The sequence below is a fragment of the Drosophila pseudoobscura genome, chromosome 3 (assembly GCF_009870125.1).
Source record: "Drosophila pseudoobscura strain MV-25-SWS-2005 chromosome 3, UCI_Dpse_MV25, whole genome shotgun sequence".
In the NCBI taxonomy this organism is placed as follows: domain Eukaryota; kingdom Metazoa; phylum Arthropoda; class Insecta; order Diptera; family Drosophilidae; genus Drosophila; species Drosophila pseudoobscura.
Window position 1 is genome coordinate 11354289 of NC_046680.1, and position 24532 is coordinate 11378820.

The following is a 24532-nucleotide window of genomic DNA, read 5'->3' on the forward strand; positions in this document are numbered from 1 at the left end:
CATTGCATTGCGTGCGTGTCTAGTCTCTGACGTGTTCCTAATAATATGTATATTATATAGTTTGATGGAGGGGCAGTGAAACGAATCCGATCGCTTGTCCGTCCACTCAACCGTGAAAGGAAGAAACAGCATGGAAGGACAGTCTTCACAGAACGTCCAACGCAATGACAATGGTTTTGTATGTCATGGAAATTGGTAATACATAAAAAAAATTATTCAGAAAATATATGCAATAGCTAGGGGTTTATCATTATTTTTAATTGTCTTATAAATGTACAAAGCTTAATATAAATGTGAGAACATAGCTTGGGTTGAATTTACGTTAATGTTTCCCCTTGAGCTACACAGGCTTCCAAATAGTCTATGCGCCGCTCTAGGATTGTTAGTTTTTCGTTGAGTACTGCCAATCGAGACCGACAGGACATATCTGAAAAGACAAAAAGTTACATATGAGATTTGTTAAACGAAATCTGACAATATTAGACCAATTAATTAAAAAATCACATACAATTTCAGAAGGATAAATCATAGCTTACAATATATGTACAAAGATTATCAGATTGAGAACGCTATAGATGTGTGGACTCGTGAGTCAAAAAAGCTCTGAACATCCGGAAGAGTTTATCGTAAGCATCATTCATTTGTAAGCACATAACAGCTACCGGATAATAATACGAAATCAGCACCTGATTTCGGACAGACAACGTGCAAACTACGCCAAATTCGCACGTTATATGTAGAGTTCATTTAAAATTCATAACAAGTGTAAATATGTACACTTACTGGCAATGACACTCTTTACGTCTGCCTATAATCACAAATCGTACACACAAATATGAATAAATAAATTGTTTGTATGAACAGGGCCGGCATTTGGGCCCATTGGTGGCTTGAAGAATCGAAAAAGATTTTAAAATATAAAATTTTTAATTCAGGATCAAAAGTGAGCGTCTTCGCAGCCAATGAAGAATCAATCGAATTTTCAATCGATGAAACTGTATAGGAAAACTGACGAAATTGATTCCCATTTGATATCCAATAATCTAAAGTTTCAGACGGAAACGCCTGATAATCTGTCAATCTGTTAGTTAGATTATCTTATCCTTGATTTCACTCCATACTGAGAAAATGTAATTTACTGTGAGACTTGTGAATGTCAACGATAACAACGTGAGCATCAAAGAAAGAGCCTTTTCTAGGATTCGAAATTGCTTCTTCGTCGACGGGGAGGGACTGACGAATCTTCTACTTAAAATTCTTGAAGACAACTTCAATAATTTCCTTGGACAAGGCATAAGCCTGTAACACGAAAAGAAATAACTAAGAATTCCAAAATAGGGTCCTAAATCCGAGAGCCGCATTTGGCCGTGTGGATTTTGCACAAAGCGTTAAGCAGACTGGGCACGGTGAAAACCATTAAATATCAAGCGAAAGAAGTTTATTAAGCTATAATGGAGATTTTATACTCCGATTTAAAAGATCCTGATGTCCAATAAGAGAATTTTTGAATACAGAAGTCAAGATGAGTCTCAAACATCACTCTAGAAGATCAATGCAGAACTGATTATTTAATTTATCTTGATACGGCTCTCGCTTCTGTGAAGGAACGATTTAAGCAGTTGATTGATTTAAACATCATGAAAATCGATGGAACTTTTAATACGATTTCTGTCCTTGCTCACAATCTCAAGAATGGTTTTTGATGTCAAATTTCGGGCTTGTGATTGTGAGATGCGTACCGACCTCATACTTGAAAGGGAATCGGAAATAAATTGATTGGATCTGTATAAACAGCTGCAACAATTAACCGACCTTAAAGGTCCTTCAATATCTCTCTTTTATACTAGGTATACAAAAATGTGTAGGGCGCTGCGTAGGCACTGCAAATTTATTTGTTCCTTTTGGTTACAATAATCATCAGATCTGATTGTGGGTCTAGTTCTTATAGTCTGTGAGATCTAGGCGTCAAACAAGACGGGCGAACAGACGCTGAGCAATAATTTATATACTTTATAGGGTCGGAAAAGCAACATCCACTCATTTTGAGTATCGCACATAATAACAAAATCATAAGACCTAAAGCCGGCCCTGTGTATTTATGCATTTATGTACATATCGGCAGATGTGACACACTCCCTCACATGTATGTACGTGCTATATACTCGGCTATGTTTTCTTACCAAATGAGTTTAAAAAGTCCGTTATACGTTTAATGCTGGCTGTTATGACTTCAATGTATTCCCTATTCGCCCAATCCTGATGAATTTGCTTCTGAATCGCCTCTCTGTGAGCACCACTCATTTTTATATCTTAAAATGTTTATTTTCTTTATTTCTTGAATGTGGGTGTGAATGTGACAGTGTGACCAAGTAGAAAAGTAAGGCGATTAAATATCAGAAATATCGAATCCTACAATACTCCTTTTATAATTGAAATCGATGTATCGCAAGATTAAAATGCAAATATCTGTGCATTATAATTAAATGAAATTACACGAATATTTTACTTATTGCCTTTTCTCACAGAGCCCATCTACGGGGAAAAACAAACAGCTTATAATGAATAAATTGGGAATTTTTCTGGCTATAATCAAATTCTAAAAATAACCTAGGGGCAAGTAACGTGCACAATCGCATCGCTCGCGCGAAAATAAATTTCTGGCGACGACAACCCACACTACTTTATAACTAAATTTGAAGCAGCATGGCTTGGCATTTGGTTTTCTCCTTCGTGCTCCTCCTCTCATTTCTGCTGCTTCTTCTAATGCTCATCAGGTGCTTTTTGAAGGATGGGGAATGTTGGATGCCAGTGTGAATCGGTGTTTCACATCTGTCCAAAAATCCCACCGTTCTCCGAAGACGTGCTCAGTGTGCACAGGGTATTAGTGATACCGATTGTTATTTTTCAATTCTATTTGTTCCAATCTATTATTTGACGTTGTGTTGGCACACATACAGCATATACATATACAAACATACATTTTGGGCTAAGTTTTCGTAAACAAAAATGGATTTTATTGACGATTTCATAGAGGAATACAAAGTGAATCCGTGCTTATGGAAAGCGGATTCCGTCGACTTCAGAAACAGGAGCAAACGACAGGAGGCTTACATGAAGCTAATAGAAGTGGCGACTAAGCATGGAGAGATGTACAATGTGGAAAGAACAAAGCAAAAGATAAACAATCTGCGGTGTGCATTTCGTCATCAATTAAGAAAATGTAATGAAATTAAAAAGAAAGGCGAGAAATTTGAGCCCTACTGTCCCAAGCGGCGATATTTTGAGTCGCTTATGTTCCTAAAAGACGAAGAAATTCCTGATAAAAAGACAAAGCGTCACGATAACCCCCCGCTGCAGCAACAATATTCCGAGAGCACTGTAACTTTAATCCCGGCGGAAAACTGTGAAGAACTATCCGATGCCGAGAGTCTGCCAAAGCCACAAAAAGCGGATAATCAAAAGTTATCACCCAAAAACTGTGCAACCGAATATTTATTCGAGGATGCATCTGCTGCATGCACTGCTGACCCTATTATCAGTATTCAAACAGTCAATGCCAACAACAACCATCCATCAGGAGCTACTATCAAGGAGGTGGAAATTGTCATGACATCGTCCGACAGCAGGGTTATTTCGGAACGAAGAAAATCCCTACCCGATATTCCCAAACAAATAGATTCCGAGCAGGCCAGGCCAGTCCAGGCCGCCATCCAACAAAAACCGAACAAAATAAGTCGAAAGCGCTCTTCTTCCCTATCATCTCAAGTATCCGACGATAATGAAGTCGTGGTGCCAGCAGCCAAGTTTCGAGCGGATATATCTACAATAGACTTTGAGCGGTTGTTTTCGCTGGCGCTCAAGAGTGCCGACCACCAGCTCGACGATCACTTCTCGAATTTCGGAAAAATTATTGCCCACAAGCTGCGTTCCATGGAAGCCACCCAAGCTATATATGCGGAGAAAATAATCGCTGATGTTCTCTATCAGGGCCAGATGAAAATGCTCTCCACATTAAGTATACACCAGTTCTTGGGCGTAGATAATGCAACAGTTTATGTTGATAGTCACAGTAAATAATTAATTGTCTTTAAATGCATATATAAATTTATAGATTTTATATAATAAGAAGAAGAAAATATACATTCATGTGTACAAAAGTTGTATCACTTTATTTTGTTTGTTTAATCGGAGTTAGATTCTTTTTTTTGGAATGCCGAACCACATAAGGATCTGGGTAATGGTACCTCGGAAGCCAAATTCAAGGACGTTGTACGTGCCAGACCCCGAACAGACCCTGCCAGATACAAAGAGCACAACAGAATACAGAAGTAATGTGGCAATTTTTCGATACTAAGATTTTATTTTTGAATTCATGGGTATAAATAGCCTGTGTGGTATATTTAGACACTTTGATATTTCCTTATAAGCATTGCCCAGACATCGGGGTATCTTGTTTGTAAAAATGTTGTTAACTTTTGCGCCTTTTGAGCTTGTTGAGGCGAACAGTTTCTGCATTTCCTGGTGATAACTTCTGGCAGAGCAGCTGCGAATGATTATGATTGAATAAAATATTGTGAATGTAGCGTCGCAGCTTTTCGATGTCTATAGATGTTGTAAACTGTTATACGCTACCTTTAAGTTGCTGCCCCAATTGGTCGCATTCGCTCTTCTCAAGAATGCACATTATTTGGCGACTGACCACGACCTGGTTATTCAGCAGCTTGTTAATATTTCTCTCTTCGGCTTGGGCCTTTGAGGAAATAAAAATGATGAAGAAAATAAAATAAAGAACCAAAAACTGCGCCTGATTTTTATTTAGTGAAAGCATTACTACTCCTTCGAATACGCGACTGTGTGACTGTATATCTGAACGAGAGCCAGAAACTGTGTATCCCATTTATTCGTGCATGCGCAAAAGAGGCTGGACCTCGAATGCCATTAAAAAATATCTCCGCGTAGTCACCATCAAGGTACGGATAGGAATCGAATCTCAAATGAGACGGCAATAGTACTTATCGCTGGAAAAAAAAACACACATGCCAGATGAGCGATTTTACTACACTAAATACTCTATTATCTAAATAATAATTTATCATCTAAGCTAACAAAAAATACGAAAGAATTAACAGACAACTTCCAACAAGAGATACTTTTACTTTCAAGATACAATCTTGCTGTGATCTTTGGCTCTGCTCTAGAAACAATATCCTTTATACTTGTCGCCTCAATCATAGATTGCGATTCGGTTCGAATCTCAGCAGAAGCAATGCTTAATCGATTCGAAAATGGCTAAAAGCAATGTTACATAAAGCTAAAAATCTAAGAATATCTAGTCAGGATACAGGCTGGGCCGTCGAAACGGGGTCTGGTCTGTCGAGGAAACTATCCCGGGCCCGTCTCCTCTAGGCCCGATTACGTTGCGTTGCGTTGAATTATCAATGTAGAAGGGGCCCTAAGAGCCCCAATGCGGCTCTCGACAGCCCTGGGTATGAGCAAATAAAGTTACTTAAAATATTTAGAGCGTTGTGCTTAAAAGTTCTGCTTTACTAAAACACAAATTACTTTGAAAGGCAGTCAAGACAGAAGTAGTTCCTACGCTACAATTATATAATAGTGTGTAGAGTAAGACAGCTTAAGTGTAATTATATATATTTATATGTATGTATTTGTATGTATGTATGTCTTATATACATTTCCTAAAACTTGAAAGCTTTATTTAAATATTTTTTACATGCAAGTATGAAAATACATTTGACAATATAGCGAAATATGTTTTATTAACTTCTATTGCGATACAATGGGGCTCTTTTTATCTATATCAGATATATTCGCGTTGTTCTGCGGCGCAGCACCGTTGCCGGGACTGGCTGGAATATTTCCCGCTCGGTCAATACTCCACGGATTCGAGCCAGAGATGGGAGAGTCGGCGTGACCGAATCCGGTGTGATTATCGTGCTCCACGGCATTGGTACCGTCATATTGCGTGTTCTCCAGCCGCGTTATCAACCGCTCATCCTCCTCACCAAACTCCCCGCCCATCAGGGTGGGCTCACCCACAACCATTACATCTTGCGAGGAGAGGGAAAAGCTCGGGCCAGAGGGTGATCGCTTCTGATTTGTCACAGGCGGGGTGTTTGCATTATTGGCCCCGCCGCCCGAGTTGGAGCCTTTCCGCTTGCGCCGTTTATTGGGCGGCCTTTGGGGATCTTTTTTGCCCGGCGGTGCTACCATACGCTGCCATTTTTGAAATAAAGTTGTCTTCAGGCAGTCCCGTGGACTAAGTGCATAGGCCTTGTGTCGAGACATTAGCTCCTGCATCGGTTCAAGTATAACACATAATCGTAGATAATTTAGTGTTGAGTTGGTTATGCCAGCTCTTGTAATGTTCTTAGTGATTTGATCTAGAAGCATCGGATCGGGGGGAAGCGAGGTGCCAATCACGGATCTTGGAATGAGTTCCCTGTGTCCCTTAATGGTCATATGCCAAGACTTGATGCGCATATAGTCGTCATACATGAACTCCAAGATCAGCCTGGCATCAGCACATACTTTCGTAAAAAACGGCTTGCCATGTTGAGTTATTACCGTGCACTGATCACAGTCCAGGGTTATAGACGTATTGTGAAACGACTCCTTAGCGTGCTTCAATTGAAAGTACAAGTCAGACACTCCGCCTTCATATATGCTTCGGAAGAAGCGCGGGATGAGTGTTCGGCCAATCGTATACCTTTTTGGTCCGTCTTCCAGGCAAAACAGGATTGTCAATCTGGCATCGTCCTCGAAAAACTCCGTTGTGAATGAGTCCCACCAGCAATTGTCGCTTTCTTCGTTCCGCTGCTGAAGGCGTTTGTTTAGCTCGAATACTCGGTGCTCGGTGTGACTGAAGTACGAGTTGTGCCTCCTAAAGCCTTGATCAATCCGGTCCATTTGCTGGGGACCGCCCATCATGGGATGATTTCCTCCGTGACCGAAGGGAGATGCTGGTGGCATTGGGTTGAATTGACCGCCCACTCCAAAGACTGTGGGCGATGAAAAGTGGCCAGCCTGTCCGCTGTTGAAGGGAGTGCCCGAACTGGCTGGTCGACTGAACTGGCCCAAGCCAGATGATGGCGATCCAAAAGGTCCTCCCACAGGACCATTGAAGTTTCCAGCTGTCGCCGACTGTGGATAGTTCCCAGGAATGTTCTGTGAGCCAACAGGACCCGGCGTGGATGACCCCGAGGGTGCAGGTGAAGAGGTATATTGAGGTGTATTCGATCCAGGTTGATTAGAGTTTTGAAACACTAAAGACTGATTTCCAGCGGGAGAGGATTGGCCAGCAGGTGGATATGGATTGCCACCCGAGTTGTACGGCAATCCTCCTTGTTGAAACCCACTCTGGTTGCTCCCATCAGGATTCAGAGCTGACGAGTTCGACGTGGGCAACATAGATCCACCCTCAGAAACTCCTTTCCAGCTACCGTCGTCAATATTTGATTGAGAAGACATCGTATTTCCAGAATTTAAACCTCTACGATTCATGCCTACAGTAATTATTTAAGGACATGCGGTTCGGCCTGAAATTAATAAACGTATTTTAGGTGCAATTGTATTATTCCGTTTAAATCATCGTGTTTATAGCCGTTTTGTATATTAATACGCATGTACGTATGTGTGCACTTGTCTTAAGGCCCAAGTGATTTTAAAAATATGTGTATATACATTTAAGAACACTGTTTTTCAGCCAATAATATTTTAAAAACGAATCGTGCTAATGTTCCGCGATAATTTTTTGGTTTAATTTGACTTGGATGTTGCCTATATTTACCTTTGCAAAAGGCATACAATATTTCAATTCTTAAGCCACAAACACATATAAATGTATCTACATTTCAAGAAAACGGATTGGCCCCTGCCGATAGTTTGCCATCGCTTTCTGTGCGACCCTGTGCGATATACACGCCACAAATGTGAAAACATGTGAACATCCCAAATGGGATGGTTGAAACGAAACATGGCTGGATTTGTATACATTCGGGCAGTCTTCGGTTTTCCTTTACCTTTACAGAAAATGCTCGATTTAAGAAGATCAAGATCTTAGATGCATTAACTGTGTATTTAAAATCTTTGACGAACTGTGAGTAAAAAATTAAATTGCCAATTACATTTTGAATTATGGGTGGCGGAAAACAGTTTTCTTTACCCAGATGTTCAGTTACGCGCATGTTACGGGCACGTTTTTAAAAAGTAGATCACAAAATTTTTGTGCAAGTGAAAACCGGAGCCTGCCTTAATATTTTCTGATATTCTGATACAAAAATCATCTAAGGATTGTTTACACCAGACTTTAAATAAATCTAGACCGAAACACAGAGATAGCGAGAGACACAAGGATAAATCAATATTGATACCCATCTCCACAATGCCATCAGTCAAACATCTGTGGCACTATTTCTGCCATAACGATACTTACCAAAGCCACATCTAGCCACAAAGCCAAATCATTTTTGTATACTATTATTCTAACTGCAACAGGTTCGACTACGTAGCCCGACCGTACCATGAATACTGAAGTAGCTAACACAAATTAAACCATTATAGGTATAACTATAACAAATTAAAAAGTATTGCAATAATAATAAGCAACATTAATGAAGCCATTAGCTACAGTAAGCTACCACTTACTTCACTCGTGATTAATTTTATAGTTATTTCCACCGATAGCAGAGTATAACATCGATGTTGCGAGAATTATTTCAATTCATGTGTTCCATTGAAATGCATTTGACGCCGCACCCTTGACTGAATGATTTAGTAAGTGCCGTATGAATTTGTAATCAAAATATGGTGTTTGAAACTGTTGCTTGAAAACAAACTACAGTTTTCGTTTATATTTTATGTAATTAACAATTTATATTTTGAAAAGTATAGATTTATGTGATTAACTCATATGTTCAACTCGTCCAGTCCACGTGTATTTGTGTATGTATGTTATCTTCCAAGTGCATGAACACTCGCTTCGATGTTTGTGAAACTATAAATAGTTTTGAAGAATATTTTGGTTGAAGCGACTATTGAGTTTTTATCCACATCAATATACATAACTTCATCGGATCCTAGATGGATTTAAGCAATTAATACCAATTTAACTCAGTTGTCGGCCCAAGTGTACATGCGGACATACAGTGGTGCTCATACACTTAAGCCACAAGAACTACACCATGAATTTAAGCGAATATCAAGAAAAGTTTTTATTATACAGCTCCCATTTTTTGTCTCAAATTAGTTCTATATGTCAGTGTTTTAATACAACAACAACCAAGTTATGAAAATATATAGTCAGCGAAATAATTAAAAAATCTGAAATTATCTCCAAAATATCCTGCTCATATACTTAAGCCACCTAAAAAAAAATGGTTAAAAAAGTTAAAATTTGCTCAGTATTCCTAGTATTTTTAATAAAACTACTTTAATATTTTGTAGGATGACCTTTCTGCTTAAGAAAAGTGGAGCAACGCCTTGGTATTGAGTCTACAGGACGTGCCCACTGTTGAGGGGTGATTTTCCTTCATTCTTCCTGTAAAATTCGGCACAAATCCTTTTAATTGCTGTTTTTTTTTTGGGCAATGACTTGGTTTAGAATTCCCCACAAGTTCTCTATAGGGTTCTGGTCGGAACTCTCCGGAGACCATTACAAAACATTGATTCCCTCTTGGTTAAGCCACCACTTGACTATCCTGCAGCAATGTATCGGGTCGTTGTCCTGTTAAAATATACAGGCAAGTGGCAAATTATCGGCATGTTCTCCAGATAATGTGTTACTCAGAATGTCCCTCTACATTTCGGCGTTCATAATACCTTGAATCTTCACCAGGAGACCTAAACACGATGCTGTCCATCATGAATGTTAAAAAGCGCCTTCAATTCGCCACAGTGCATACCCACCAAGGTCCTAATTTTTGAAATATGATTGTTTGGATCGAAAAATCCAAGTTTAATGTCTTTAGAAGTGATGGTAAACTATATGTACGACGTCCAACCAACAAATAATTACCTCCAGAATACACAAAGAAGACCGTTAAACATTGTGGCGTTCGATCATGGTCTGGGGCTGTTTCACCGCATCGTGTTTAGGTCTCCTGGTGAAGATTCAAGGTATTATGAACGCCGAAATGTAGAGGGACATTCTGAGTAACACATTATCTGGAGAACATGCCGATAATTTGCCACTTGCCTGTATATTTTAACAGGACAACGACCCGATACATTGCTGCAGGATAGTCAAGTGGTGGCTTAACCAAGAGGGAATCAATGTTTTGTAATGGTCTCCGGAGAGTTCCGACCAGAACCCTATAGAGAACTTGTGGGGAATTCTAAACCAAGTCATTGCCCAAAAAAAAAACAGCAATTAAAAGGATTTGTGCCGAATTTTACAGGAAGAATGAAGGAAAATCACCCCTCAACAGTGGGCACGTCCTGTAGACTCAATACCAAGGCGTTGCTCCACTTTTCTTAAGCAGAAAGGTCATCCTACAAAATATTAAAGTAGTTTTATTAAAAATACTAGGAATACTGAGCAAATTTTAACTTTTTTAACCATTTTTTTTTAGGTGGCTTAAGTATATGAGCAGGATATTTTGGAGATAATTTCAGATTTTTTAATTATTTCGCTGACTATATATTTTCATAACTTGGTTGTTGTTGTATTAAAACACTGACATATAGAACTAATTTGAGACAAAAAATGGGAGCTGTATAATAAAAACTTTTCTTGATATTCGCTTAAATTCATGGTGTAGTTCTTGTGGCTTAAGTGTATGAGCACCACTGTATGTACATGCATAAATATGTTAACATATCTCTGCTGAAGTATGCCGAAATGTAAAACACTTATTTTTTTTAGCATTAGAACAACACTCACATATACCATTTACTATTTCTTCTTACAGATAACATATACCTAAAATGTCAACGGAAAGCTTAAGCAGCCTGAGCGACCTCGAACTGCATAGAAAGCTGATTCAATGCGGATTTCCAAGCACTCCTGTGACGGAAACAACCAGAGCGGTTTTAATTCAAAAGTTAAAAAAACACAAAAAGGCGGAGAAACTAAAGAGAAGAAGTACCAAGTATGCCCTGTACTCTCCAGAGCAGCGCGAGCAACCTATATTTAAATATCCACAGCGTTTGTCTGCTGTAGACAACAACAACGACATTGAATTGTGCAGAAATCCTTCAGTATTTAACCAGCGTAACTACGACGAGCCCGATTTAAACACACTGCAAATGTCGCCTTCCAAGATGTATGCCCAACCACCTGTTGTGGCAGCCAATTACGACAGTGAGTGCATGCCGCACAATATGAATATGAATGGCACATACCGCCCACAGTGCTCCATGCCCTTCTCGATTGACTCGTCCAACAGCTATGCCAAGCAGAGTGGAAAAGTAAAAATTTCAGATGGAGGCGTGGTTAATAGATTGCTAAGCTTTCGGGACACCACACTGCAGAGGAAGATCAGTCCCAAAGTCACGCACGCTGCTCAAATGTCGAGGATGCCGCAACCAAGGAATGGAAAATTTAAACGTTTCGTCTTATCCGATCTTAAGTCGTCTTTTAAAAACCCTGATATTAGACAATACATCATACCACAAATGCTGATTGGTCTCTTGGTGATATTTCTGGCAATAATTACAGTCCTCTATACGAGCAAGAAATTCGATCAGAGCCCCATGGACAAGACAGCATTGAAGTATACATTGTGTAACCAAAATGACTTGCAATTGGCCACCGAGAAGGTGCACTGCATAGGAAAAGAATCTTTAAAGAGTTCGTTGCTCATGAGTGAGGAACTTTTTAAGCGCTTGAACGAGCGAGCCAGGCTCCATCACTGTACAGATGCCAGCCAGTCGCCAAGCCTTGACGTGAGCGAGTTTGTCAGAGAGCTAGTCATTAATAGCAAGACTCCGAGGGCGAATATGGAGAGCAATCTGCTGGCCATTCAATACCTAATCTCGGAGAATCCGCAATGGATGATAAACATTTTGGGTACAACGGGCTCGGCCAACACTCTGGAACAGGGCTCCTACTTTGAACTGTCTGAACCAAATCTGCCTCTCAAGTGCGTTGTTTTTAAGAAAATTAAACGCTTTTTTGCAGTAATGGGTACTCTCATTCTGGTGGTATTCGGCGTCCTCATGGTCTATTTTGGCATAGTAGTGTATCGCATGCAACAAAAGAAAGCCCTGGTTGCTGTGGACCAATTAACAAAAGACATCATACAAGAACTGAAAAACCAGAGCTTGCAGTCTGATAGCCCTGAACTGACATTGAACCAGCTGCAGGAAAAGCTTGTGCCTTCGGAGAAACGCTCTAAGCAACTATCGTATTGGAATAAAGCCATCAAGATGTTGGAGAAGATCGACAGTCGGGTGCTGTTCGGCATGGCCTTACGAGACGGGAAGACACTGCGCACCATTGCCTGGAACCGGAACTTGGAGAAAAATGAATTGGGCAAGAAGTGGCAGATTTCCGCACTCGATAATTCAAACAAAATTGCGAACCCACCGACACCCTGTCTGAAGGTCAGGCACATGTTTGATTTGACAGAAGTCGAACAACCCAACTTGAAGCAGTCCATCGTGGAGTCAATCATTGAGAAGGTCGGACCCCGCTGTAAGATATGTGACGTGCAACTGGATATACAGTCGTGCTGCGTCTATATCCGATGTGCAACTGAGGAGGACGCTGGCATGATACACAATGAAATCAATGGATGGTGGTTCGACAATCGCCTAATATCGATTAAATTTCTAAGACTTGAACGCTATCTAAGCCGTTTCCCAAAACCAGCAGCCGAGCCCCCATATTTTCTTCCAAACGAGGCAGCCAACACTCACTCATAAAATACAAATCTTCAACTAGATACCTAAGTTATTAAATGCGAATTTGTTTTTACATGTAGTAAATGTGTTTCCTCCTTTTTTAAAGTCTATTTATGTGGTTTCCCCGGGACCGGCCAGGGGCGGGTATGGATGCACTCTAGAAATTATTGGTACAATTTTGATTGGTTTTCATCAACAACCTTTTCATTGTATAAAAAAGTTACAAACACATGTTAATAATAGTATTGGCTATTGCTTCGATAAGGAATTCGAGGACAGTGCACTTTCTCCTGTTTCCAAATGTTTAATGAGACGATATAATGCTGCTGCTTCCTTAATTTTGCTAAAGCCAACGCAGAAGGCCTCAATTTCAATGAACAATTCCTGCAATTGATTGAATGTAATATTAAAGACATACTAAATCGATAACTCAGTCACTTACCTTGACGTTAACGATCTTATTTCGAATTAAAGACTGTAGAAACACACATACTAGCCGTACCAGACGGGACTGCATGTACTTATCTTTGACTGTTTCACAGGTTGAGATACAATTACTGATGTACAAATGAATGAACTCTGTGGGTAGAGGACCAGACGTTGTTAATCTGAGTAGGGGGAAAGGACGAAACAGAGTTAGTTTAATGTATAAATAGTGCATTTTTTGTGACAAACTTACCTGTTGACCACCTCCATGGAATGCAGCGTTATGTCCATATTAACCAATATGTTAAAGTACTCTGTAATATCCGAGGTCATCATCAGTCTTAATAAGATTTCGATGGAAATGAGTGGATTGTTTTCAACCAGCAGGGGAAGCTATAAAAGACATTTGGCTATCAATCAACACGATTTCAATGAAATGAAACATACCTTTGCGGGTGTCAATCCATATTGGTGCGTAATGTCAGAGTTCTGTTTCAGCAAATCATCAAACAGTATCTGTTGATCCTGAAGACTTAGAGGCTGTATAAATGCTTGTTCAATGAGGAGCTTTGTATTGGGGGTAACATAATTCGATTTGTCATATAATATTTTCAGTTTTCCACTGTTTGACTGATTTATCCACAGCAATTCGTCTTCAAAGTCCATTAATGGGGGGGCGATAGATAGAAACATGTTTGAGTACAGTGCTGATATTATGTTGGAGCTCCAACTATAATTAATCTATCTTAATAATATTGTGTAGAAATTTTTGTATAAACAATGTTAGATGCAGCTTAGAGTGACCTTAACTGGATAGCTACAAAACGGCACCGCATCTTCAGTGAAATATTCGGAACGAAACGCAAGTCACTTTTCAGAATAACATGTTCACATATTCACAGTTAAAAACGAGCAATAAAATCTAAAAATGCTTCTACTTATATAGACGGGTTGTAAGAAAGAAATCCAATTAATTGCTGTAAAGTTTATTCTTAAAAATTCACTTTTAAATTTAGTGGACTAAAAAAAAAACAAAAAAGACAAAAAACTCTTATTTGATAATTAGCGGAAGGACTTTATGATATATGAAAATAACTGTATTCGGTTTTACAACATTCAGAAGACATTTTTACTATGATGTTAATAATAACAAAGTTTATGTATGAATGTGTATTTATTCCATCGTTTCAAAGTCGTCCCAACAACGTGGAACCCGTTGGTACACTTCTGCTCTCCAAACTGCCACTGTCGCACTTCATGGAAGTTGGTCACACCTGATGTGTTAATCCTCATAATAAAGTAAAAAAATGGATCGCGGAAAAGGTGGATCGGGTAGATCACAGAAAAAGGTGCCACTTGGTGGGGAACTGTTTGCGCTTGGAACAAAGAGCTGTCGAGATGATCCAAAATCCAAAATTATTCCCATTAAACCCATACTGTCATCAGAAAGAAAGCGGGAAGCATCGTCCGCCCTAGGAAATCCATCCAAACGATTCCGAGGAAATCTGAAAGATTCTGGAGCGGACACCTCCACTGGCAGTAGTCAATATGAAACATGGGAACAGTTTGCCGTCGAATGCGACTTGGAAAATATTATTGAAGCCATATATGCAGCACTGGAGCAAAACGACACTGATTCCGTGGGTAGACTAGTATGTGGAGTCATAAAGCACACGACAACAAATGCATCCAGATCCAAGGTGGATAATATTGGCATTCTTGCCCTGATATACGTGGCGAAACTGCAGCCACAAGTATTCTGCACAGATATCGTTGCCTTCGCTCTGTTGTCCTTTTTGCGTCGCGAAGCCAATGTTAAGATGCGGTACAATACCAATCTGCACATACTGTTTACGAACCTGCTAACCAGGGGATTTGTGGACGTACCGCAGTGGCCAGAAGTACTGCTGCGAACGTACATCGACGATGCTGTCAACGAGCGCTACTGGGCGGACAATGAGTACTGTGCGTCCTACGTTAAGAATGTTTGCGCAGCTTTCAAAACACGCACTCCCCACCTAAGCCTACTCCGCTGGGATGCGAGCACGGCCATACCCTCGGCTCACAGGGATAGTGTTACCATCGACGACGACTCTGGAGATAATTCGACGCAAAGTCTAGATGCCAGCCCCTTAAATTCTGAGCTAGAGCCGTTGCCAGACTCAATTGGCGCCGTCAAGGCACGATTCAGCGATGAGACTGTCCAGAAGCATGTCAGCGAGGCGATTCGGGACCAGTTGAACAAACGCCAGCAGCAGGATAATTACACTAGGAATTTCCTGAAGTTCCTCTGCACCACGTCAGGCATAGCCGAGGTTCGCTGTCTGAGTATTTCCCGCCTGGAGCTGTGGATACACAATGGCAAGCTCGTGAAGTTCGCCCAGCAACTTCTCTCGTATATCTGCTTCAACATCAAGGGGCGCAACACTCAGGATAACGAAGTTCTTTTGGTGTTGGTGAAAATGCGTCTGAAAACTAAACCCCTGATCAATCATTATATGTCCTGCCTCAAGGAAATGATCTACTTGCAGCCCGATATATTGGGCACTGTCATGAAGCTGGTGGTTCAAAACGAGCTTTCAAACACCAGAAACCCAAACAATATGGGAATGCTAGGTAAGCAAACAGTTTTACTAAACATTACCTTTTATTTATACTCTCCTTTTTATAGCCACAATGTTTCAAACATCTGCGGACCAATCAGCTGCAAATCTGGCCGAAATTTACCAGGAATTTCTACTACAGAGGGACGATTGTCTGAGGACATTACGGGTCTTCTTGAGGGAGCTTGTGCGCATGCTGCGCTTCGACGTGAATCTAGTTAGGTTCTGCAAAACATTTCTTAGCGAACGAGAGGACCTCACCCCGCAAATAGAACAGTTTGAGTTCAAGGAGCGCATATTCCATTCAATGGTAGACATTGTCTGCCTCTGCATGTTCCTTTCGGCCACACCGCAGGCGCGTGAGGCCAGCCTCTCGCTGAAGAACAATCGCGATGTGAAAAATAACCAAGCCCTGCTCAAGCTGTACAACCAAATGGGACAGATTCAACTGGACACGGTGTCGTGGATGTACGAAACGGTGCCGAACGTTTTCAAAATAACTGGCATTGAGTACCACCAGGCGCTGCACAAGCTGCTCCTGCTGGACACACCCGAGCAGTATTCACGGTGCGATCAGTGGCCCTCGGAGCCAGAGCGGGTGGCCATATTGCGGATCATCTCGGAGACGCCCATTCACGAGGAGACCCTGCTGCGCATTATTTTGATTGGAATCACCAAAGATATACCCTTTTCGATTGCCAACACCTTCGATATATTGTTTTTGGTTATCAAGCGCGTTTCTGGAATGAAGACCAGCAATATTCCCGCCGTGCAGGCCAATAAGTTCGACATAATAGACTTCCTGTTTAATATGTCCGAATACCACCATCCGGAGAACATTCGACTGCCCTCGGACTATGAGCCTCCGAAGCTGGCCATCATTGCCTTTTACTGGAAGACCTGGCTGATTCTACTCATGATATCCGCCCACAATCCCTCGACATTTGGGGCCTTCTGCTGGGATCACTATCCCACAATGAAAATGCTGATTGAGATATGCATTACGAGCCAGTTTGTGAATACCGCGGCCAGCAAGGACGAGTTGCAGGTAAATTGTAAACAAAACACTAGCATTTCCATTACCCGATTATCCCTCTTGACACTTAATGCAGATAATGACTGTGGAAAGAGACCATATCCTGCAGTTTGAAACATATTTGGCGGCGCAAACGTCTCCGAATGCAGTCATCACTGAGGAGAACGCAATTCTGATTACACAGCTAATGCTAATGGCTCCGCTGGGAGCACCGCGCAAGGTGCCGTCTATGGTATTGGATCAAATGAAGTTCCTCAATCAGACGTACAAGCTCGGCCACTTGTTCTGCCGCTGTCGCAAGCCCGACCTGCTGCTGGACATAATTCAAAGGCAGGGCACCACTCAGTCCATGCCGTGGCTGTCGGATTTGGTTCAGAATAGCGAGGGAGACTTTAGTCACCTGCCGGTGCAGTGCCTGTGCGAGTTCCTCCTATTCAATGCAGTTAATATTAACGAGGAGAACAGCCGTGATGCCGAACTGGTGAATTTCCTGCGCAATTTAACATTTGACGCCACCCTCAACCATCAGATCGTGTGCGAGCTACTGGATTATATATTCAGACGGCTTTCCTCCACTGTGAAGCAGTCGCGGGTGGCCGCTCTTTCCGGCCTCAACATCATCTTCAGGCACTCGGATGACTACGAGCATGAATGGCTATTGAAATCGATCCAGCAGATACCGCATTTCTTCGAGGTGAAACCGTTTATAATTCCACAGCTGCGAGCTGCCTGCCAAGTGGAGAACTGCCCAGAGCTGATCATGGCCTACATTCAGTTCATTACAGCCCACACGATGGGCGATCCCGTGAACGAAATGCTCGACCATGTGATCGATATGGCCCAATTGATTGTGGAGCGCAGCACCATGTTTCAGCACATTATCATATCACAGGAGGACTATGACTATGCGCCAGACGATACTCGCATCCAGACGCTCAAGTGTTTGTTTGTCATGTTCAACAACTACATTATCAAGCTGAGGGAGTACCACGAGCCCTACGAGTGGACCGAGTACCCGGATCTGCTGATGGTGCAGTTCGATGATGGCGTGCAGCTTCCTCTGCACATCAACATCATACACGCCTTTATTATACTGCTCACGTATTCGAACAACAACATGCCAGAGTCCATACCAATTCTGGATTACTGGTTTCCCCCCGGACGACCGGCGCCCGTCGCCTTTCTGCCCAGCATGCCGCAGGAGCAGGTGCAACTGCTGCCCGACTGGCTGAAGCTGAAAATGATCCGATCCTCGGTGGACAGGCTAATCGAGGCCGCACTGCATGACCTGACGCCCGACCAGATTGTGCTCTTTGTGCAAAACTTTGGCACCCCCGTGAACTCCATGTCCAAGCTACTGGCCATGCTGGACACGGCAGTGCTCGAGCAGTTTGATCTGGTCAAGAACGCCATACTCAACAAGGCCTATCTGGCGCAACTAATTGAGATTCAGCAGGCGCGTGGTGCCAAGAATGGACATTATACGGTCCAAGCCCTCGACCTGCACTCCCATTCCCAGACGGTGCCGGATCTGCCCAGACTCAGTGTGATTATTCAGGAGAATATTGAAATTGGGGACTATGATGCCAACGATGCCAGCAGTAGCAAAAGCAGTAGCAACATCACCAGCAGCAACAGCTTAACCAAACAGTTGGTTCAGAGGGTACTCACCCAGCCAGATCAGGGTTTGATTTGCCGCACCGATTGCCGGGATCTGATCCATCATCTCCTCGAAATCGTGATAAGTCCACATAGAACCAGCAGCAACAACGATCTGCTGGCCACTGTAACCGAGGTGGTGGCCAAGCTGCCGCCCGATCGTAGCGTGGATTTTGAGAGGGCCATCATAATGAGTCGGCATGCCAGCACCCTGCTGCGGGCATTCTTCAGCTGTATGCTGCACCGCGACAGCTATCGCATTCTGGAGAAAAGCCTGCAAAAGAATTTCAAAATCTTCAGGCAAAATTTTAGCCTAGATATGAGCCTGCTGCAGAGCACTGAGCTGTATCACGATAGCCTGGTGTTTATGCTGCGAAACTCTCGGGACATTTACTTTCAACAGTTCAAGGGCAAAAGTGCTTTATTGGCCAGGAAGAAGATCGTTAGGGACACCATCAAAAGTTTCGATGCACCGAAAATGGATAGCAGCAGCAGCAGCAGCATAAGCCACAGTTGCCACAATGAACAGATCTTCCAAAATGGTCTCTTTATCGATTGGCTATCTGAAGTAGATCCCGAAATAGTGACCAGCCAGCTGCTGAAGGAGAAGTTCCTGTTCTCCAAGTCGTGCAGTGAGTTTCGATTCTATCTGCTGTCGCTGATAAACCACCAGACAAATTGGGACACCATCGAAAGGATAGCAGAGTTCCTGTTCAGGGAGTTCCGGGCAGAATACGATTATAGCACGGTACTTAACTATTTCGAGGCACTGACCACCAATCCGAAACTGTGGAAAGGGAGGGAGAAGTCCTCTTCCAAGAATGCCCGCCCCGATCCCTTTTTCCTGCTCAAAGACTCAGAGCTGGAGCCATTCACACATTTTATGCTGCACGAAGGAGTCTCCGAGATTAAGGTCGACAGCAGAGGCTACGACTTCAAGCTATGTTCCAGAATGCAGCTGCTGTTCAAGCTAACAGAGAAGCGAAGGGACCTGATGGTCAAGGTTATGGATTATGTGGAGGAGAGCTCGGTGTCCGATTATCTGAAACTGCAGGTCCTGCAACAGATGTACATCATGTATCCGCGCATCAAGTTTCTGCGGCCCAGCAAAGATGGCGAGAGATCGTATAAGTTACAGACCCTGAAGGGCTGCCAGGCCGACAATGTCTCGAATAATTTGATAACGTGCTTGGGTAGCCTAGTGGGAAAGAAAGACTTTGAAACATTGTCGACTGACACGGAGCTGCTTCTGCGGAAGCTGGCCGCATCCCATCCGCTACTCTTTCTGCGTCAGTTGAGCGTACTCTCTTCGATAATGCAGGGCCGGGCACAGATCACCATGAAAGCGCTTCGCGAGGAGCATCACTTCCATCGGTTCGTGCAGATCCTTAGGACCCTGGAGCTTCTGCAGCCAACTATTTTCGAAGACTCGTACAAGACCGAAATCCAGACAACCCTCTCCTGCTATTTTAACTTCTTCAAGCACCACAGCTCGGTCAAGGAGGCCTTCCAGATGCTCAGCAAGTTTGTGCAGGTACTGCAGGCATATATAAACTACAACCCGTCCAGTGCCCTGCTGTTCATCGAACAGTACGTGGGCATACTGATGGAGCTGGCCGCCAAGTACACATCGCTGGGCAAGCTGCAGGTCCTCGTCCAGGCAGTGGCCCTGCTTCAGCACAAGTCGAACTTCCTCTCTGAGCTGGACGACGAGGAGGTTCGGTACGAGTATGAGCTGGACGAGCACTTTGAGGTGAAGCCATCGGCTAGCAAGCCAGTGGTAGCCGAGATTGAGCCTTTAGAGGGCAGCGCGAGCAATGTTCCGGTGGCAGACGTCGTGGGTGTCCGAGGGCCCTCTTCAGTTCTGACTTTGAGCTCGTACAGCAGATCGAACTACACGGACATATCGCCGCACTTTCTTGACCTAATCAAGATCATCAAGCAGTCCAACATGGAGGACGTCGTGCTGGGGCCAATGCAGGAGCTGGAGTGCCTCACATCTAAGAGGTTTGTGTTCATCAACGAGCTCTTCGAGCGGCTGCTCAACCTGATATTCTCGCCGAGTGCCCAGATACGATCGATTGCCTTTATAATCCTGATTAGGCATCTGAAACACAATCCGGGAAACTCGGACATCAACGTGTGCACCCTAAACGCCTACATACAGTGCCTGAGGGACGAGAATTCGTCGGTGGCAGCGACAGCGATCGATAACCTGCCAGAGATGTCGGTACTACTGCAGGAGCATGCCATCGAAATCTTATCGGTTGCATTTTCCCTGGGCCTCAAGTCGTCACTGAACACCTGCCCTCCCATCCGGAAGGTTCTGCAGACATTAGTGATCCAGCATGGCTATTAAGTGTCCATTGGAGGTTGTTTTCACTCCTAATCGGTGAATACGTATTGTAAAGATAGTCTTATCGAGTGTTTAAGTTGCTTGGCCTGCGGGGCCCTGCGGACAGGGTGGCAAACAAATAAATAATAAGTTATATATTTCATTCATTTTCTTTATTTCTACTGAAAATACAAATTATGTAGAAAATTCTCTTACAAATTGGCGATCTCAACAGGATACATATGTTTTGATCGCTGTTTTATGCATGCCTTTCTTGTTCGTTAAATGCAATGCACAGTGCTTTCTCCATACAGTTTATTGGCGGTCAGTGGCGCGAAGCTTCTCCTCGACGGCTTCCCGGGAGGCTTCGGACAGATCGGTGGCTTGTATATACTTTTGTACGCCCACCAGCGATTTCTTGAGAGCATCGAAAGAGCTGGAATACAACATCTTCTTCTTAACCTGCAACAAAAAAGAACAAAGAACAAATGTGGCATTAATTAACTGTAATTAACCCACACATGGCTGGGTTGGGTTATCTTCATACCTTAGCAGTATCGGGACACCACGACATAAGGAACAGCTTTTGCTTCTTTGAACTCTCAGAGGTGCCTTGGCATTGATGCATGTACTCAAAGTCGAACAATCCATATCTGTTGAATTGAAATAAAAATCGGTTATTATAGGCTGTCGAGTTATCCGTTTTTACGAAGATTAAGCTACATTTACAATCGCAGATCTGCTTGGTTCGTGCGGAGGACACCAATGCTTGGTGAATCCCGCTTTTAAAGTCTTCGATGTTCGGATGCGATCCGGATACGAATAGACAAAATAAAGATAAAATAATGGGAAAAACGTAAGAATCTCAGAGGAACAGGTCCCTTATACTATTAAGAAATAATAACTGAGGGATCACATTTAATTTGTCTTGGATTTTAAAATGTGGATGCATGCGGAACAGACACTACTAAACATGGTACATGGAAGTAAAACTTACCGGCATTCGCCAGGACCGCATTTCTGGATATCTTCTAGAAACTGGTCGTATTCGCTGTTGCGATCTGCCACAGTTTCCACATCGATCTGCTTTTCGTCACGGATGTAGAAAATGACATAACGATGCTTTTTGTCCTTTTTGATTTCCTCGTATGTAGTCTTGCAGACATCGGACACAGTTACACCTGAAGCCTGTCAAAATTCAAAGTAAATATTTTCCATGTTAATGGCAAGAACTAAATGATTTATTTTAAATGTTTGTAAAGGCGCCAAAAACCATTCTACCGTATATTATACATGTGTACCCCTGTGTGTGTATTAGTGTCTGTTGTGCGTCAACACAACTCAACTCCCCCTGTGTCTGAGCCAACACTATTGCCGTCTCTTTTTAACTATATGAAAATGTTGCAGTCATTGCCGGCAATAACAACAAATAAGTATGCAAAGTAATAACTTTTTCTTTATTTTATTCGTATTTATGCACCGTATTTATTCATAGCTTATTTATTTATCTTAAAATGGTTGCAATAAAATCAATCTCCGAAATAATTTACAGGGATGACAGTGGGTGTGGCACCATTTACAGTTTCAACCCGGCAAAAGTTCAAGGGTAATTTTACAACTGCCGGCAAAACTAAGGGCAAACAAAAGTAATAAAACATGAAATGCTGTGGGTTTTAGTCGAAGTTGAGAAACGCCACATGGTTTAATAATTTGAAGACCCTTACTTTCTAAGTACTCAAGGATTTACACATATTTTCGTGCAATATTCGGCAATCGGGAATACATTTTTCCTACATACAAACGTCTGTGGCCATCACACACACATTCATACAAATGCAAGCGAGCATGTATTCAAGCATACACACGCACAGGCGGCGGCAGGGAAATGATCGGATCGCTCTCCACACACCTTAAATATGTATTCCGGCGATACATATATGGATATATATTTATACATATTTCGGTATAGTTATATATTTGTACATTCGTCCGTGGGAGAACATGCAGATACATACAGACATGTGTACATATTAATAGCCATCGAAATAAAAAAAGCGGCATATACCTACACACACATGAATACATATATTTGTGTGTAAAAATATATACACATGCAAAAGTGTGAGTGTATAAGCGTGCCTATTTTTCTCCAATTTTTCTTTCTGGTTCGCTTCGGCCAAGACGCCGCCTCCGCCACCCATTTGGAAGAGAAAATTGTACATATGTACATATGCACCGCCTAAAACCTTTTCTTCTTCGATTAAGTTCTGCAATTGCCATTTGGCAATTTGCGTGAATCGCGAAAAGTATGGAAGCACTTTAATAAATGAGTAATATCCGTTCCTACCAATGACTAATTTGGTTTACATACATGTGTATGGAAGCATGCATACACATGAACATATATCGCCGAATATAGCCAACGTTGGTTATATATGTATATTTGCAAAAAGTTTGAACAGATGTACTATTATTTTATATATATTATAAATATATGCACACCCTTGTAAAAATATATGTCCAGATATCAAACACATATACAGTTTTCAAAGGAGCTGCATATGATTCATCCAAACATACAAATATGCATGGATTTGTGTATCAAGATATACACTTAAATCAGCTATACCTATGAATATATATGTACAAATATATGTATAAATATATAAATTTATACAGATAAATTTCTATGGTTGGTCCTTTTTATTTTTATTAATAATTAAATCGTTCAAATACATACCATTTTTCTTTTAGTTTAGCACTTTCACAAAAATTCAAAAATTCAGATTTATATGTTACAAATACTGCTCAACCTTTTCCGTCTTTCGCTAGTGATGGTGTAAAAAACATCGATTCATCGAGCATCGATGTTTTTCTGCCGATGTTTACTGATGTTGTCCGATGTTTTTACTTCTTCTGATGTATCGATGTTTTGCAAAACATCGATCAATTAATTTCAAATCTGTAAGCAGCAAACACAGCAATGCCTGCCTCATTTGAAAGCAATCCTTCGTGTTTTTGGGACGGTATGAAAAGTACCTATCCTAATTTATACAAAATTGCAATGCAATTTTTGACGTTAATGGCATCTTCTGGGTGTATTTTGAACGGGCCGCATTTTGGTTTTTGCAAAGCATTGACAAATAGTACTTATTTTAAATATTAGTTATCTCTGATGGTAGATATCAGTGATATTTAAAAGACTGCTATGAAAGCATAATCATTTCTTTTATGTTAAATATTGTTTCGTTTAGTCCTATGATATGTAAAACTCTGCTATGAAAGCTCAAGTTTAATTTTTCCTTTGTTGAATATTCTGTTTTATAATCAAATGGGAAAGTTTTGAAACATCGGTCATCATCGATGCATCGAAGAATCAATCCGATGTATCAATCCAACATCGATGTTTGATTTTGAGAACATCGATGGACATCGAATCCATGTTTTCATTTAAATTTACATCACTAATTTGGTGTAGAGGGACACTATCGATGGTAAGACACTATCGCGCTACTAAATATCGATGGTTCAATGTTTCGATAGTGGGCGATAGTGGGAAGCACAGAATAACCGTGCAAGCGTCATAGCCCACTAAAGCCCCCTATATTT

At 41.8% G+C, this 24532-nt stretch overlaps 8 protein-coding genes across 12 annotated transcripts; 3 read left to right on the forward strand and 5 right to left on the reverse strand.

Moving 5' to 3' along the window:
• Window positions 1–226: 226 nt before the first annotated feature.
• On the reverse strand, window positions 227–2382 carry HSPC300 (haematopoietic stem/progenitor cell protein 300). Of its 2 annotated transcripts, XM_033377921.1 has the most exons (3): window positions 2181–2382; window positions 784–808; window positions 227–427 (listed from the first exon to the last, which is right to left on the reverse strand). In XM_033377921.1, the coding sequence occupies exons 1-3, from the start codon at window positions 2299–2301 to the stop codon at window positions 283–285; spliced, it is 291 nt and encodes a 96-aa protein (XP_033233812.1). In that variant the 5' UTR covers window positions 2302–2382; the 3' UTR covers window positions 227–282. The 2 variants fall into 2 exon arrangements, with proteins under 2 accessions (XP_033233812.1, XP_001360881.1); XM_001360844.4 differs by lacking the exon at window positions 784–808 and having other exon boundaries at window positions 234–427.
• Window positions 2383–2901: 519 nt separating this feature from the next.
• Window positions 2902–4153, forward strand: LOC4804302 (uncharacterized). The gene has a single exon (XM_001360845.4). It carries the CDS (start codon window positions 3007–3009, stop codon window positions 4075–4077), a length of 1071 nt encoding a protein of 356 aa, XP_001360882.2. The 5' UTR covers window positions 2902–3006; the 3' UTR covers window positions 4078–4153.
• Window positions 4154–4329: 176 nt separating this feature from the next.
• Window positions 4330–4888, reverse strand: LOC4804303 (allergen Tha p 1). The gene is made up of 2 exons (XM_001360846.4): window positions 4633–4888; window positions 4330–4543 (listed from the first exon to the last, which is right to left on the reverse strand). Exons 1-2 carry the CDS (start codon window positions 4826–4828, stop codon window positions 4401–4403), a joined length of 339 nt encoding a protein of 112 aa, XP_001360883.4. The 5' UTR covers window positions 4829–4888; the 3' UTR covers window positions 4330–4400.
• Window positions 4889–5665: 777 nt separating this feature from the next.
• On the reverse strand, window positions 5666–7929 carry Chi (LIM domain-binding protein 2 Chi). The gene is made up of 2 exons (XM_001360847.4): window positions 7808–7929; window positions 5666–7556 (listed from the first exon to the last, which is right to left on the reverse strand). The coding sequence occupies exon 2, from the start codon at window positions 7519–7521 to the stop codon at window positions 5785–5787; it is 1737 nt and encodes a 578-aa protein (XP_001360884.3). The 5' UTR covers window positions 7522–7556; window positions 7808–7929; the 3' UTR covers window positions 5666–5784.
• Window positions 7930–8730: 801 nt separating this feature from the next.
• Window positions 8731–12963, forward strand: MAN1 (LEM domain-containing inner nuclear membrane protein MAN1). 4 transcript variants are annotated; one of them, XM_033377918.1, is made up of 2 exons: window positions 8731–8793; window positions 10929–12963. In XM_033377918.1, the coding sequence occupies exon 2, from the start codon at window positions 10945–10947 to the stop codon at window positions 12883–12885; it is 1941 nt and encodes a 646-aa protein (XP_033233809.1). In that variant the 5' UTR covers window positions 8731–8793; window positions 10929–10944; the 3' UTR covers window positions 12886–12963. The 4 variants fall into 4 exon arrangements, with proteins under 4 accessions (XP_033233809.1, XP_015039799.2, XP_015039800.2 ...); XM_015184313.2 differs by having other exon boundaries at window positions 8769–8965; XM_015184314.2 differs by having other exon boundaries at window positions 8769–8961.
• A 65-nt stretch (window positions 12964–13028) lies between these two features.
• On the reverse strand, window positions 13029–14070 carry Not11 (CCR4-NOT transcription complex subunit 11). Its single transcript, XM_001360849.4, has 4 exons — window positions 13738–14070; window positions 13544–13683; window positions 13307–13472; window positions 13029–13248 (listed from the first exon to the last, which is right to left on the reverse strand). Exons 1-4 carry the CDS (start codon window positions 13981–13983, stop codon window positions 13114–13116), a joined length of 687 nt encoding a protein of 228 aa, XP_001360886.2. The 5' UTR covers window positions 13984–14070; the 3' UTR covers window positions 13029–13113.
• A 445-nt stretch (window positions 14071–14515) lies between these two features.
• On the forward strand, window positions 14516–21086 carry IntS1 (integrator complex subunit 1). The gene is made up of 3 exons (XM_001360850.4): window positions 14516–15906; window positions 15962–16941; window positions 17006–21086. The coding sequence occupies exons 1-3, from the start codon at window positions 14598–14600 to the stop codon at window positions 20945–20947; spliced, it is 6231 nt and encodes a 2076-aa protein (XP_001360887.3). The 5' UTR covers window positions 14516–14597; the 3' UTR covers window positions 20948–21086.
• On the reverse strand, window positions 21078–23784 carry tsr (Cofilin/actin-depolymerizing factor homolog tsr). The gene is made up of 4 exons (XM_001360851.4): window positions 23664–23784; window positions 21921–22111; window positions 21471–21576; window positions 21078–21385 (listed from the first exon to the last, which is right to left on the reverse strand). The coding sequence occupies exons 1-4, from the start codon at window positions 23664–23666 to the stop codon at window positions 21239–21241; spliced, it is 447 nt and encodes a 148-aa protein (XP_001360888.3). The 5' UTR covers window positions 23667–23784; the 3' UTR covers window positions 21078–21238.
• Window positions 23785–24532: the final 748 nt, after the last annotated feature.

Coding starts and splice junctions, on each gene's coding strand:
- MAN1 (XM_033377918.1), top strand. CDS start 10,945: ATGTCAACGGAAAGCTTAAGCAGCCTGAGCGACCTCGAACTGCATAGA.
- LOC4804302 (XM_001360845.4), top strand. CDS start 3,007: ATGGATTTTATTGACGATTTCATAGAGGAATACAAAGTGAATCCGTGC.
- Not11 (XM_001360849.4), bottom strand. CDS start 13,983: ATGTTTCTATCTATCGCCCCCCCATTAATGGACTTTGAAGACGAATTG. Junction 13,473..13,543: donor TCCATGGAGGTGGTCAACAG/GTAAGTTTGTCA, acceptor CCCCCTACTCAG/ATTAACAACGTCTGGTCCTC. Junction 13,249..13,306: donor ATAAGATCGTTAACGTCAAG/GTAAGTGACTGA, acceptor AATCAATTGCAG/GAATTGTTCATTGAAATTGA.
- IntS1 (XM_001360850.4), top strand. CDS start 14,598: ATGGATCGCGGAAAAGGTGGATCGGGTAGATCACAGAAAAAGGTGCCA. Junction 15,907..15,961: donor AAACAATATGGGAATGCTAG/GTAAGCAAACAG, acceptor TCCTTTTTATAG/CCACAATGTTTCAAACATCT. Junction 16,942..17,005: donor CCAGCAAGGACGAGTTGCAG/GTAAATTGTAAA, acceptor CACTTAATGCAG/ATAATGACTGTGGAAAGAGA.
- tsr (XM_001360851.4), bottom strand. Junction 21,577..21,920: donor TGCGGTCCTGGCGAATGCCG/GTAAGTTTTACT, acceptor TCAATTCAACAG/ATATGGATTGTTCGACTTTG. Junction 21,386..21,470: donor GGTGTCCCGATACTGCTAAG/GTATGAAGATAA, acceptor TTTTTGTTGCAG/GTTAAGAAGAAGATGTTGTA.
- LOC4804303 (XM_001360846.4), bottom strand. CDS start 4,828: ATGCTTTCACTAAATAAAAATCAGGCGCAGTTTTTGGTTCTTTATTTT. Junction 4,544..4,632: donor ATTGGGGCAGCAACTTAAAG/GTAGCGTATAAC, acceptor AATCATTCGCAG/CTGCTCTGCCAGAAGTTATC.
- HSPC300 (XM_033377921.1), bottom strand. CDS start 2,301: ATGAGTGGTGCTCACAGAGAGGCGATTCAGAAGCAAATTCATCAGGAT. Junction 809..2,180: donor GGACTTTTTAAACTCATTTG/GTAAGAAAACAT, acceptor TTGTGATTATAG/GCAGACGTAAAGAGTGTCAT. Junction 428..783: donor CGTAAAGAGTGTCATTGCCA/GTAAGTGTACAT, acceptor TTGTCTTTTCAG/ATATGTCCTGTCGGTCTCGA.
- Chi (XM_001360847.4), bottom strand. CDS start 7,521: ATGAATCGTAGAGGTTTAAATTCTGGAAATACGATGTCTTCTCAATCA.